A 14,853-nucleotide genomic window follows, 5' to 3' on the forward strand; every position below is an offset into this window, starting at 1 on the left:
GGTAATGGTTGCCAGTTTTTGACAAGGCAAAATAAAATGTTTGGAATTAAAAATACAATATCTCAGATTCTGCTGCAAAGATTTGATCTCGGAGTGCTGTTAAAACATATATGGAGTGCTCTTTTAATGAGAGGATTTGTTAATGTGGGAGAAAACGACAAAATAACAAACAAATAATGCTAATTACATATAATAAATTGATTTGTAAGATACAAATAATAATAAAACGGTCTTTCCTATGGCTGTAATGCAACACCGCATCAGCAGAACCACTCTACACTTCTGAATCTGACAACCTGAACACAGTTTAATCAAACTACTCCAATTAAAGTGCTTAACATATGCTGTATCTTTCTTTACACCAGATTCATCATATTTAATCTTTTGAGCAACATTTTGTCTGTTTTTACTGTTCTTGTCAGAGATCAATATCTTGCATTTAATTTACATAGTATAAGAAATTGCTTCCTATTTCCTGTATAAAGGAGTTTAAATGTGTCTTGGTTGCTCACTTTTTCCTACAAACTGTTGATTTCTGTGTGTGTCTTCCATTCAACCCCTCTCATCTCCCTTTTTTTCACCCATTCTTGAACTGTACATGTTATCTGTACTCTATAAGTCTTTGTTGCCAAATACTGTCTTTATCTTTCCAGGCAACAAGTGACTGAGATAATCTTTGTCCTGAAAGCTATCAGCACTTTGATGGACTCGCTTAAAAAGACACAGCCAGAAAATGGTGAGTACCTAACTGTGTCAAGGATGAGATAGATCTTAGAAAGAGGTTGACACGATGGAAAATACAACAATTGCACCATATAGCTATCATTTATTCATTTCAGATAAATGTGTCAAGAGTACAGTTGGGACCATTTTTCAAATGAGTTTAATCTCCAATCTGGGTGGAACTGTTTACATTTCCAGCAAGGTCAATTACAAGAAATATATATTTTTTTTAAACCGCAAATAGATTGAAGAGAGACGTTCTTAAATTACGTTTTTGAAGTGCCCTTCAAGATGTTTGCATTACGTCGTCAGAGCAGAACTCATTTTCATATGCCTGTGGGGATTTTAGGAAGGCGATGATGTATTTGATAGTCATCCATCACATTCTCCTCTCCCTCCAATCCTCCTTTGTATTTTATCTGCGATTCTTTTGTTTACTGTCTGCAGTGGATGGCAACACATGGGCTCAAGTGATTGCCCTGTACCCGACGCTGGTAGAGTGCATCACATGCTCCTCGTCTGAGGTGAGCTCGGCCCTGAAGGAGGCCCTCGGGCCCTTTAAAGACTTTATGCAGCCACCAGTCTCCAGAGTCCAGAACGGAGAGTCCTGACCAGGCTCACTCAAATTCGCTTTTATAATAAGGAAGTCTTGAATGTGTCTTTTTTCGACCCACGTGCTTTGTAAGTGCACGGATATGAACTCCATGTGAGCCCCATCTACGGTGACATGAAGCAACCCGCGGGGAACAGAGGTCCGAGCAGCCTGCTCAGACCACGTCGACGACCCCGACCTTCATACGCATCATCGTATGCTTCTCATGTGAGCTGATTACACATCTGCACCCCTGTTCATTCCCATACTGACTGACTGCACTCTTGTGTTAACTGCAGAGATTTAAAAAGAAAAAAAATTGCAGTGTTGCCTCTGGGTTTAGTTTGTTTTTCTCTTCTGATGAGGCCGAGTCAATGTACAGTGTGTGGTGATAGTGTTGATGATGTAATTAACCAAAAAAAAATAAAAATAAAAATAAACAGGGCTTTAATGATCCTAAAAATGAACACTTAGACTTTTGCAACATTTTCAACGGTGAGGATTTTATGCAAGAAAAACAAATCTCACTGTAACATTCCATGTCATCTTTAGCCAGCCATCTGAGAAGGGATGTACTTGTCTGTGTAAAATAAATGGGACGATTCTACGATCAGCTCTGTGCTCCGAGTGTGCTCAGTTACAATGCATGTTAAAGGGGAAATTGGCCACCATTGCTGAGGGTAAATGTAACACGTTGAAGAAATAAATTCCCCGGTTCTTGCTATATTGACTGAGAAAGCTGATCCTTCCTGCTGAGGAGGCGTGCCGGCTGTGCCTACATGAACCAGGATGCATTGCACCGGTATTGCAACGTCTGACGAATATACAAAATTTACTCACAATTCATCAAAGAAGGAAATATTACTACAACCTAACGCCTTTTTTAAATTCAAGTGTCTCTTTAACACCAGACTAAAACAGGGTTGATTGCCTTGTTAACTCATCATTAAACACACGACATTCCAACTGGACAGAAACAAAAAGAAACTCGCCAAACACATCTTGGTTAGACTTTCAACTGTTCCAACAATCAACAACTCTGGTTTGGTTGAAATAAATCCTTAATTTACAGAGTAAGAAGAGAAAAGACGCCGTCTCTATGCAGTGTTGTCCTCCGCTGTTCCCCACTGCAGCGGCTTGTTGAAGGCTCTCACTCCATCTAAGACCATTCAATTTGTAAATTACAATGACCAAAGTCATAGTTGTATTTCCAGTTTAACTTGGTGACCCTGAATAAGCTCTTTTACACTCCTCTGTCCATGGAAGCGTTCACGCATAGTAACAGCAACGACTCGCTCTATCTGGACATCCCACAAAAACTTCCGACGCTTACACTCATTCTGCTCAGATTGGTGGAGGGTCCCCACCCGCCTAGTCCTCCCCGCAACAGCTCCAGCCTCAAGCGGTTATGGCAGAAAACTAATGTTGCTACGACTGCTATTGCCTGCCGGTGTGGCAAGTGTAAATTGCAGCCGCTTCATTGTTTTCCCTTAGGTGTCGCAGTGAAATGTCTACATCTGCTCGTCTTAAATGCTGCCATCTTGTCCTATGTGTCACTTGGCATGAGTAGAACCGGTCTGATAATAACTGAACAGCACCCCCTAGTGGAGAATATGCAACCTGCCTAATGTGAATGACTGAGTTTACGACTAAAGACCCTTTACACTCCAGAGTGAGACAAATAAATGACATGAAAATGCAACAAAGAAAAAAACTTGCCTGCGAATATTTTATGTCTAGAAGTTGAGAACAGAAGGAGTGGACCTGGTATACTAAGGTTTAAAGGATTATTAAAGTTAGCCTTCATTTTTGGGACTACGGAGCCTCCATTAAAAAAATATATATATATTGACGCTTTGCCAGAATTTTGTTTTCTGTGTCATTTAGCCTATTCATGACAAAAACTACAGTTAAAAAATATTGTGTTGAAAAACAAGCCAGTTTACACAGAAAAGTTATAATCGATGACATCAATCGTAACGAATTTTGCTTCATTTTAATATTTTACAACATGATCACCATATTGTAATGCGGCCCACACTTTTGATTTATCTCAAATGCATCAGACAGAAATATTGTCATCCATAGTTATTTAATGAACACAATGATATAATTCCCCAAAATCCCACCACATAACATTAATACTGTGTATTGTTATTAAGAAATGGCATTACAGAATTAAAACACATTTAGTTGTATTTCCCTGTGTAACGTCAAGAGATTATTTAAAAGAGATTATTTAAAAGAGATTATTTAAAAGAGATTATTTATAACATTAAAGGTCAGGAGGTGAAGTGGTGGTGTTCTAGCTGACAACAGGGAACTCTTTTTATTTTAATCTAAATGAATGCTATGGGGACCCCTCGGCTACCTCTGGAGGTCCCCTGGAGGGTCCCCGAGCCGGAGTTTGGGGATCACCCAGTAGGTCATATGAGGGGAATGGACCGTTTTGTGTGTTTGAAGAAAAGGAGGAGGCAGAAGAGGAGGAGGAGGAGGAGGAGGAGAGCGGAGGGAGCAGCAGGTCTGCTTGGGCGGGGTTTCCCCTCTTATTTCCAGTCCGCACAGAACGAGGAGCGGCGCGGCAGAGGACGGACCGTCTCCGGCTGCATGTGTGGAGGAAATGGCGCTGGAACAAGACTCCACGGTGCATTTTCTGCAGCTTTTTCCTCTGGTTTTTTTATTTTTTATTTGTGTGTGTGTGTGAATGTGAGACTCTCTCTCTCTCCAATGTCTGTTGACCACGCACTGGCTGAGGTAGTAGTTTGTGCTGTTGGTTGGGTTGTGACACTGCCCGCTATGGAGATGACTGCGCAAGCTACTGCCTTGCCAGTGCTGGTGCCTCCACTTCAGCCGAGGAGGAGGAGGAGGAGGAGGGATGAGGATGAGGAGGAGGAAAAAAAGGTAATGCACGCCGCTGTATGTCACTGCTTGTGGTAAATCATGTTTCAACCAATAAAATAGACAATGATTGTGGAGAAAAAATAAGTTTTGTATGCAGTTTTGATTTTTTTTACCAATGTGAGATTTGACTCATTGTCATGCATTTCATTTTAATTGGATCTATAATGCCCTTTTCTGTTTGCAGGATGGAGCAGAGAGCTTGCATGCACTAGCAGGGTATCCGACACTGCAAGTTTATCTAATTGTATATGCATGTTTTTTTTTTTTTTTTTTTAAATGCATGAAGGAAAGTCGACATTTTTTTGGGGGGGGGGCCGGTGTAGAAAAGCATGTAGGTCAACGGTCCTGTTGCTATGAGGAGAGGAGTGACGTGGCTCCTCCTGCTGCCCACAGAGGTATCCCACAATACATCTGCTCTGGAGCACACAAGCTGGCTTCACGGCTCTCCCTCCAGGCGTCCTTTGTTGATAATGCTGCATACCATCAGACACTGGAGCAGATCCACCCTCACCCCCCACCCTCCCTCACCCTCCCCTCACCCTCACCCCCCGGCACCTAAACGCCTCATCCATCCATCCATCCATGCAGGGCAGAGCTCAGACATAAATCTGTGCAGCCCTAATGGCACTGCCCTGGTTAATAATCAGATTATTATGCAAAATCTGGATGGTGTGTGTGTGTGTGTGCGCAACTCTGTATTTGAACTCTTATAGACAGACGCACCACATGACCTAACCCCACCCCACCCCCCCCCCCCCCCACGGGCGGCTCAGCAGTGATGTCCTCACCGAGGTCTGGGGGAGTGCAGCGGCCGATGTGGGTCATGCGTTCTGGGTTAACCTTTTGAAATCCTCCCTCTGCGGGCCCAACACAGCATCTGGTTGCTCTGTATCACATAGTATGTATGGGCAGTCGGGGGGGCGGGGGGGGTGGGGGGTCTCGTGATTGGGGGTTGTGGAGACCGGAATGAGTAATGAGCTTTGATTGGCTGCAGAGGCCAGGCAGGCCCGGGGTAAATGAAACCGTTCAGGGGGCTGCAGAGTCAGACCCCCACAGCCCAGAAGAGAGAGAGAGAGAGAGCGAGCTGCTCACTCACTGACTGACTGAAGATTGAATCCTGCGTTTGACCTTCCGAGAAGACACCCCATGAATTATTTATGAGTTCACACTTGATAGTGTGTGAGGCAGAGTTATGAATCCTGGGGCACAGCTCTGCCCACTAGCATCTGTGCCGATATTAAACAATAAATTCTACTCCAGAGATACACGTAGGTTGAAAAGCAGTTGTTTTTTTTGCATAAGAAGTACGATACCTAAACAAACCACACGTGAGACTTCTGGTTATTGTCAAGTAGCAGTCCTACAGGTCTGCATTGCATATATTCAAATAAGAGTCTGTCTCGTCTTAGAAAAAAAAAAAAACCCATGTAATCCAGCCTCCAAACATCGTTCATCATAGCCTGACTGTACGGAGTGAGCAGCTCGGAGGCAGCCCTCGTCCTCATCCATCTTGTGTCAGAGCTCTCATTTGAGCCGGGCCGCTGATAAATCATACTTCAGGCAGCCAAAGCCCTAAAGCGTTTAATTCGAGCCCCCTGTGGAAAAATGCCCGCTCAGATGGTTATCACAGCTGCACCGCTGAAGCGGCCGCACCCTCGTCCTGACTGGACTGTCGGCCCTCAAATACCTTCACACGTGCTGCCTCTGTAATGCAACATGCTGGAATGGAATTAATCCTTAAAACATTTAGTTGATTTATTGATGAGTTTGTTATCAGAAAATAATTAGCCAAAAATATGAGTTCTAGTCATTTGATAGAAAATATTTTCTAGTTTCCTTTGTTTTAATAGGATTTTAAATAGGGCTTCAACTAACAACTATTCTAATTATCAAGGAATCTGCATATTATTGTCTCCAATAATTGATTTAATAGTTTGGTCTATAAAACAAAAGAAAAATGTGAAAGTTGCCCATTTCAATTAATCCGAGAGGACATGTTGAGTCAGACGTTATATGTCTTGTTTTATCAGACCAGCATTTAAAAACCCAAAACATATTCAAGTAATTATAATATAAGAAAAGGAAAGCAGCAAATGAAAACATTTCTGTAACCTCTGAATGTTTGCCATTTGTTCTTGAAAAATGACAATTACTGTTTTGAAAAGCCAAGTTGTTCTCTTTAAATCAATCAAATAATAATTGCAGCAATATTTGTAAATTTGATTTTCTTTGGACTGTTATTTGGGAAAAAAAGAATCCATCTGAAGTCGTCACCTTTGGCTTGGAGAAAGTTGAATGGTTGTTTTTCACAATTTTCTGACATTTTACATCCCAAGTGATGAGTAGATTTGTAAACAATCAACAGAACAATAGCCAACAAATAGAGCTGAAACGACTGACTGGTTGACGGGAAATTATTTGGCAAGTAGTTAGCTGTTGGATTAATCACTGTTTCTAAGCAAAAAATAGCAAATATTTGATGGTTTCAGCATCTCAAATGTGAGGATTTGCTTTTTTTCCTTCTTTTTTTAACACACACATCAAATTGAATATCTTTTGGTTTTAAACCGTAAGTCAGACCAATAAAAATAAATATTGAGAAAGTGTTTGGCAGCAATATCCATAAAGGAAAAAAAAAACGATGTAAAGAATAGTTTCTTTTCAATGAAAGGAGGATGAAGGCCTACAGCAGCGCCTCACCCTCCCAGCACAAGAGATGAGTATCTCACTGCAAGCCCACTCAGCATCTCCCTCAGATCCATCCACGGGGGTGTGGGAGTGCTGTAACCTTGGAAAAACCAGCCGCCCACACGAATGACTGTGTCATCATTGTCGTCATGCAATCTGGACCACACACACACACACACACGTACACACACGTACACACGTGTACACACGTGTGGAGAGTAGGAGTGGGGTGCCTGATCAGAGCTGGCCGGACTGGAGGAGGATGCGGTGCCGGCCTGTGGGGACCAGATGGCCCTTCGGCTCCTGCAGAGGACCCGGGTGTGTGAGACTCCCACGACAGCAATTTATGACCGTCTTGAATGTGTAAAATAAAACCATAAAGGTATGTTTGTGTGAAACACTCAGACTCTTCCTGTGTGGGTATAGGAGATCAAGCAAGTTATAAAAGTGATTGTTTACAATTGTTGTAGATATGGGTGGTCCATAAGCTCTCTGCTCTGTCATCCCTCAGAGCATTTACTTTCCATCCTCTGTCTTTTGTGCTTACTAACTTCATTAAAAACACAAATATATAATAAGAAAAGTAAAACAATATAGATACAAAGATATTTGATAAACTAAAAGGCTGAAAATATAAAGAAAAATTTGGTAATATGAATGGTAAAGGCCACAGAATCGTTTTTATTTTTCTGAAATTCAGTCACACCTGCACATATTAAGTTGTATTGTGCAGCAGTGCCTCTTAATTTGTCTCAGGTGCAAATGGTCTCACTGATTCAACTCAGATGTGTGTGCACTACTTAAAAGTTAATCTCCCCAACTTCCCCAGCATCAGAAAGTAAGTTTTTATCCATGCTTCAGCTGTCAGGATCCCAGTTCTATATGCCTTGATGTATGATTTCTTTGATGAGTTACAAAATGCTTTGCAAGGAGTACAAGAAATCAAAAGGATTTTACATATAGCAGAAGACATGTTGACATGTCAAAGCACAGGTGTGGATTTTTAAATGAATGCCATCTGAGCTCCGTATAGCTGCTTCATTGTCGGGATCCTGGTATTGTGCATGCTGGGTCACTGTCACACTGCCATGGCTCACTGGGACACTTGAATACAACAGAACCATCATTAATGTGCAACACCTCTGCTTCTCTTACTGTGACAAGTCAAAATGTCTGCTGTGAAAAAGGCCTATTTCTATTAGCTATTGCTACAATATACAAGGTATGTCCTGAAAATTGTCTGGTGCCAAATAAATATCTGGTTTCCTTTTACTACTCACAATTCATCATTTTTCATATGATACCTGCGCTGTGTCATGAACTCTGAAAGCTTTATCCTGTGATTCCATGTACATCTTTGATCTCAGGTATTTGGTATCACGGAAAGTATAGCACCTAAAGTTTCACCAAAAAAAAAAAGGAAGTTGCTCTGCATTGTTCCACATCTGCGTTTACTTATTTAAAGGTGCTAAATGTAATATTTAGAGCATTATTATAGCAGCAAACAATAATTTAAAATGTAAAGATTTGACCTTAAACTCATGAATAAGGTCATTCTCCATCTGTATGTGTTTTAATTTCAAACTCTTCTGTACTTTGTTTAGCCGGTCCAGCCAAATATGGCGGAATAGGCCGAGTTTTAGTGAATATTAGTTCATGTCACCATCATACTGGTTATATCATAACTGTAGAAATTACAGCTGATGACAACGTCCAGACCAACAGCACGGACGTGGAAGCATAGCGCCCCCCCGGTCCCCTCCTCCCCAGCTTTGCACCGTTAGCTCTGTTTGCACTGTTGCCGTTGTTAGCACCGTTAGCTCCTAGCAGCTAGTTCAGCCGTCTCCATGTTGAGAGCCGTGGCACTCGATATGCTCTGATATGCTTTCATATAGAGAACCTTTAAGTGAGACATGAAGGGAAGGAGCTTTTGCAATAGGGAAGCACATCTTGTTCACTCTTCAAGTTGTCTTTCATCAGTGTGTGTGTTTGTGTTTTTGTGTTTGTGTGTGTGTGTGTGTGTGTGCTTCAGTGTCCAATTACGCTCCTCACTGCAGCCTCCACCATGAAATCCTCTGTCAGGCTGTTCTGTGAACTGATAGCCTTCATCATGTTGCGGTGGGGCTCTCTTGACACAGTTTGTCAGTGGTGATGGTCTTACTCTATACAGTTACTTAAGTCTAAGGTCTTAAGGGAGTTTGCCCCCATTCACATCTGAACATACAGGATTTAAGTAAATCTAAGTGGCTTTAACACAGTGCAGGCAGGCCATGACTTTGGTATTTGGAATTTGGGGATTTAGAAATATTTTATCCATGAAAGCTTTTAAATACTATGAAGTCCAATTGCTGTTTTTGGGCCAGGACACTGAATTGTTAAATAATATATCCCTTAACTTCCCCATTGGTCTGTTCAATCCCAGCGACTACCTTTCTCTAAGTGTATCTCGAGCCAGGATTAATCTTGTATCTTTTTTTTTCTTCTACTATACAGTGAGTACAATAACGTTTTATCAATAACACAGCAAAGTAATATGGGAAAAAAAGGTTAACTTTTTTTAATAGAGCAGAAAAGTGAGCATTTAAAGCATTTTTTACACTGTTTCTTGGTTTCCAAAACAGTGCAAATTACAACTTTTGTTTTTTTAAGATGTACATCGCTTACACAAAAGGAAAGGAGAGAGGTTTCCACTGAAAACATTATTTACATTTTTACATTTAAATTAAGTCACTCTGTTCCATGTTTCACCAGCTTCAGCCACTCGCAAAGCAGTTAAGATAGAATATTTGCAACAATTACAATTAGAAGCTGAAAACTGAAACTAGACAAACTAAAATGTGGAAAACTAATGAGCCAGGGAACAATATTGAATATAGACACATGGTAAATGTGTTATTCATACCTGCTGACACATAAAAAATCAGAGCCTTTCTATTTAGGAGCCACTGATATTCATAAGAATGGGTTTATCTTAATAGGGACAATATATCCAACTCTTACTGACAAAATGTCATCATGAAAGCATTGCAAAGAGGTTTTTGAGCATAATATGTATACAAATATATGCATTTCGTACCACTATACCCACACAGTTCCCTGTGAGGCCTTTTTTTCCTTCAGTGTTTTCTGAAAACATGTTAACAAATCCTGACTGAATAATGGCACACAAAGCAGCAGCTGATGCACCTGATGTAGAATTAAAAACAGCCACTCAAAGAAGACAATGTGTGATACGTAATACAATAAAAGGAAGTAAATGATGAGGTAGATGGCTGACGGTGAATGAGTGCAACAGAAAGACTTCTTTGTGTTTCCACTTTAAACTGAATGAATGTAAAAGCTACAGGCTACATGTAATACTATGAGAACAGGGTCTCGTAGCTCATCCTGTTCTGGGTTTCTTCAGAAATGTTTCTTTATTTTCAAAGGGATTTTCTTAAGTAGTGAGTACAGTATCGCAATACAAGGCGTGCAAATTAATACAAATATGCAGCATCAGGAAAAACAGAAGGCTTTCAAGTTTTTCTTTTTTTCTTTTGGACAAAAGTCTAACAACTGCAGATGACTGAACGTGGCTAATTTAAAGCTCTACATGGAACAGAGGAGGTATGATTCATATATATGCAGGACATTAGCCTTCAGGTTAGTTTTTTTTTCTTTTTTTGTTTGTTTACACTGTACAGGTGTTTAATCAAACACACTTATCAAATGTCTTACCTTGGGAGTATTTACATTTTCATATTTATAAATATTGTGCATTAGTTAGTAACATGAATCCTGAGATGCACATCACCATCTCATCCATGAGAGTCTTTGCTCTCAACCTTATAGGCACCGCAACAAGGTTCATGATGGCTTCCTCGGGATTGTGAAAAAAAAAAAAATCAGTAGTTCAACTCTTCAACAGCTCTTTCTTTTTTTGTTACTTTACTATTAAAAAAAAGGACCAGACGAAAATAGATCGCCCTGATTAAGGATGATCAACGGGGGAAACAGCCTGGACAAACAAAAAAGTCCCATTTCTGACCAGGGACATCTTGGATCCCTCAGCAGAGGAGAAAGTCGATACTAGAGCACTTTAAGAAGAGCAAAAGGGATGAGGGGAGTTACGGAGGTCAAGGCAGGGTTACGTTTCGGTGGTGGTTGTATTTTTCCGTAGCTCTGCTAGTTCTGCTTGTTGCCGTACATGAGGGGAATGATGTAGACGGAGATGTCGTCTCCGGAGCCCAATCTGTCGTTGGATATCCTCCAGCCCCGATCCTTCAGCACCCCTCGTGCTCTCATTATGAGGTCCTGGGCTGCCATTGTGTACCTGCCATAACAGAAGTGATAAATGATTAAGGCGTAGTCATAGCATGGTGATAAACAATAAGATAAATGGTCAAATCTGATTATAATTAAGCACAGTAATTAACTAAGTATGTCTGAAAGCAGACAGATGAGGGAAAAGAATATAATGGTGAACTTTAGAAGCTAAGCTCACAGGAGAAGAGGAGTCAGAGCTTTTCCTCGACATTAGAGGAATTGCTTATCTGAATGTTTTGGACATTTGCATAATTACAACAAGATAACAACGGTCGTCCTCTCCAAATAAGGCCGGGGGTGAGAGGGAGGTCAGCCCCGACAGGCGGCTGCAGCTGTGTGATGAGCCAACGTGCCTGTGCTGGTCGTCGGGGTCGCAGTTTGCCAGGAAACAAGTGACCGCTTCAGCCGCTTCCTGGTTAGAGAGCACGTCCCACAGACCGTCGGTTCCCAGCACCAGAACGTCATCAGCTCCATGCTCGCTCTCCGTCAAAGGGTAAACTTTGACCTGGAGGTGAAAGGGGGGGGGGGGGGGAAGAAGGAGGCAAGGGATGAGAGATGCTTAGTTTCTAGGAATCATTTTGACCTGTTATAGGAAGTTTCTATGAAGATAAAGTTGGCAGAATGGGAAGAAGAAAAAAAAAAAAACCTTATTTTGACTTGGGAGTGTTCACACATTATACAAGTGGAAATAGTATCATAGAATAGAATATCTGAATCTATCGTATTTGTTTTAATATTGGATTTCATTTGATGTAGCTGCCAGCAGTGGTGCATTTGCATCCATTCTGTCACCAGTTTGTTTACATGTCTGTAGTTCTTTTTACCTTTTTTTCAACGTTCCATTTCGATGGGCCAGGGCCCTGGTGTTGTGCATGCTCAGTGCTCAGTGGAAACACTGTGACTCACTAAATAGTGACGGCCGGGAACATAATCAGTTTTATCAAATACACCTGTTTACCCTGCATTGACGGAAAAATAGCTGCTGTGAAAAGAGCCCATTAGGGTTGCAACAACATGACATAAATGCGGCATAAATTCTACTTTGAATGTTCGGATTATGCTTTGATATTTTTTTTCACTAAGGACTATGGCTTCTAATGCCTCATGGTATCTAACCATTCAGATAGCTTTAGTTTAATTGTCCAGGTTTTGTGATATCTGCTTCTACATTTCTGCCTCCACAATACAATGGAGCTTACCAGAATGTAATGTGTGGTGCTCAAATGATTCTATACGCTAATCTTTATAGTGTAATGTTTTTCACAACAACCTACGGCCTGACTTCAATCAAACCGCGACTTTAGAAAGATTGGCCAAGTGGAGAGTTCCTGTTGATGTTTCACAACCATCCACTATTCTTTTACTCCTTGTGTTCACTGTAGACATAAAAGTAAAAGCTGTAACATTACAGCACTTATGGTAACATGCTTATTGGTTTCACGTTTTAGCATACTAACATTTCAATTTCAGTCTGGACCAAGGGCCTTACCCAAGAGTGATGCTGCTAACGTGACTCACAATTCAACCGCAATATCAATCAGTGTCCCTGTTCCCCTGGGATAATCCAGACCTCACTGTCATGATGTTTTATTGGGGATTCAATTTTTACATTTTTTTTATAGAAGTGAGCAGCACAAATAATACACATAACTAAAAACGTAGGGGGAAAAATGTAATTTGACACGTCTTTATCTATTCAAGTTATTGATTCCCTCAATCTTTCAAAGATATCCACGCCTGAGCAAAAGCAAACTCTGAGATAGCGAGCGAAATAATGCCCCTTGGCCTTGAAAGAAAAAAACTGCCTTAGTTTGGTTGCTTCAAGTAAGTCGATGCCGTGAATTACCGCGCGCCTATTCACGGCAGCCACACCACTCAGCTCAGCATGACCACCGCGCCTGTGAAAGCCGTTGTAAAGGAATCAGAATGACCTCCGCGTGGATCATGAGCCTCCACGTTGTGGTAAACCTTGTGATTTTAAGTTAACCTTTTGCAAGAGAGAAAAGGACTGAGGCGGTTCCTAGAATGGATTTCAAAAGCAATAAATTATCTCCAAAGGAGCGGTCATGACCAGAGCATTTGATCTCTGACCGCTGAATGCCAAAAATTTGATCTCATGATCCGATGACTGCTTTATAACCTGAGAGCAATCCGTAATTCTAGCTTGACATGTTTGCAGGGAGGGTTTTTCACAATCCTTGCAGGATGCTCTCCCACAAATTTCCTTCAATAATAATTATCTATATATATTTCTTTCCTGCATTTAACATCCAGCGGGACCTCTAATGCTCTGGTTTGACATTTTATACGTATGCTAATGATGTGTCTGAAACAATAGGGACTACGAGCATCTGCAAAAAAAAAGGAGAAAAAAAAGGAAATACAACATCAAAAAAGGAAGCTGAACTTTAACTGAACTCATCGGGCAATGAATTAAAGATCAAGAGAATTCATGAGCTTCGTGGCTGACTCCTGCAATCATGTGAGGTAGCAACTGTGAAGGAAAGGAGGCATTCGAGAGCGGCTGCTGGTGGGGAATGTTAATGTGCACGTCGGCCACGTCGTGCACAGTGTGGACTGCTAATGGCTGAAAGCATTTTACATCGTAACCTCTGCGCTCTAGCACTACCAGGAGGCCCGATGTAATGATGTGAAACAAAAAGATCCGCCACAATGTTAGCACACTGCTATTGATGATGTGAATGTAATTTCCATTATTCAGTTAATGTAATTTACATTTGCTCAAATGTGCGTTTTCTGCAACAACTGAGTTTAGCAGCAGAAATGTAAATATACTAGTTATATATGTGAAGATCTGCCCTGTAGTTCATCCTTACTTTACTTCAAAAAAACAACTATAAAAGTTCACTTTTTTGGACATAACAACAATTCAACAATTAGAAGGAACAAATCCAGATGAGGAGGCACATGTTTCTTCACCAAATGTGTCACAAAACGTGTGTGTTGTGTTCTTCCCACATTTGTCTATCCACCTTTTTTTTTTTTTGTAAGCAAAAAGCATCTTGTCTAGAAGATCAATACAGTTTATTTCAAACTGTGGAAATGAAGGAAATCCCTAACTGAAGAGACACCCGATCATGTCAAACTTTTAGTAGTAACACTCTTTATGATAATGTGAATAAGTCATTTCACGTCTTGAACAGGACATAATGAAGCACAAACTTCTCTCCTACCTCTGGGCAGCAGGACAGGAAGGGCTTAATGTAGATGTTGGAGTCGTGCACTTTGAGGTTGTGGTCGCCCAGACCTCTGGTGACCCCGATGGTCGCCAACACACGAGCCTGCAAAAGAACAGAGGCATTTAAAGCTTTAGTGATATTTCATCCTATTTTTTGATGATTTTTGATATTTTGATGGCCTTCGTTTCTATCGGTATAATAGATTCAGACAGGGCAAGAAACACAACCAGTAGGAGGATCGGACAAGCCAACAGTTTTAGCAAAATTATCATCAAACCATTTTATTGGGAGGTAAACCTGTGTGTGAGTACAGCCCAAATGCACAGGAAAACGGTGTGTGCTGTGTACTGTTTGGCAAGTACAGTAAGCTGAAGGTTGAACTGGTCATATTCTTACCGTTCACCTAAAGTAAGTTTACCTAACCTGGGGATTTGTTTAAAGTGG

At 41.0% G+C, this 14,853-nt stretch overlaps 2 protein-coding genes across 3 annotated transcripts in view; one reads left to right on the top strand and one right to left on the bottom strand.

The window, feature by feature from the left end:
- The window catches only part of mon2 (MON2 homolog, regulator of endosome-to-Golgi trafficking), a 38,355-nt gene extending 36,427 nt beyond the window's left edge, over positions 1-1,928 (top strand). For both annotated transcript variants that reach the window (XM_054619359.1, XM_054619360.1), the window contains 2 exons: positions 654-736; positions 1,171-1,928. In XM_054619359.1, coding sequence (XP_054475334.1) covers positions 654-736; positions 1,171-1,334 — 247 coding nt within the window. In that variant the 3' untranslated portion in view covers positions 1,335-1,928. The remainder of the gene's footprint in view (positions 1-653; positions 737-1,170) is intronic.
- Positions 1,929-9,477: 7,549 nt separating this feature from the next.
- ppm1h (protein phosphatase, Mg2+/Mn2+ dependent, 1H) overlaps positions 9,478-14,853 on the bottom strand; it is a 31,334-nt gene continuing 25,958 nt past the window's right edge. The window contains exons 8-10 of the mRNA XM_054619998.1: positions 14,404-14,511; positions 11,563-11,714; positions 9,478-11,216 (exon numbers count right to left, since the gene is read on the bottom strand). Of these exons, the coding sequence (XP_054475973.1) occupies positions 11,069-11,216; positions 11,563-11,714; positions 14,404-14,511 (408 nt within the window). The 3' untranslated portion in view covers positions 9,478-11,068. The remainder of the gene's footprint in view (positions 11,217-11,562; positions 11,715-14,403; positions 14,512-14,853) is intronic.

The sequence above is a fragment of the Anoplopoma fimbria genome, chromosome 19 (genome assembly GCF_027596085.1).
Source record: "Anoplopoma fimbria isolate UVic2021 breed Golden Eagle Sablefish chromosome 19, Afim_UVic_2022, whole genome shotgun sequence".
Lineage (NCBI taxonomy): Eukaryota > Metazoa > Chordata > Actinopteri > Perciformes > Anoplopomatidae > Anoplopoma > Anoplopoma fimbria.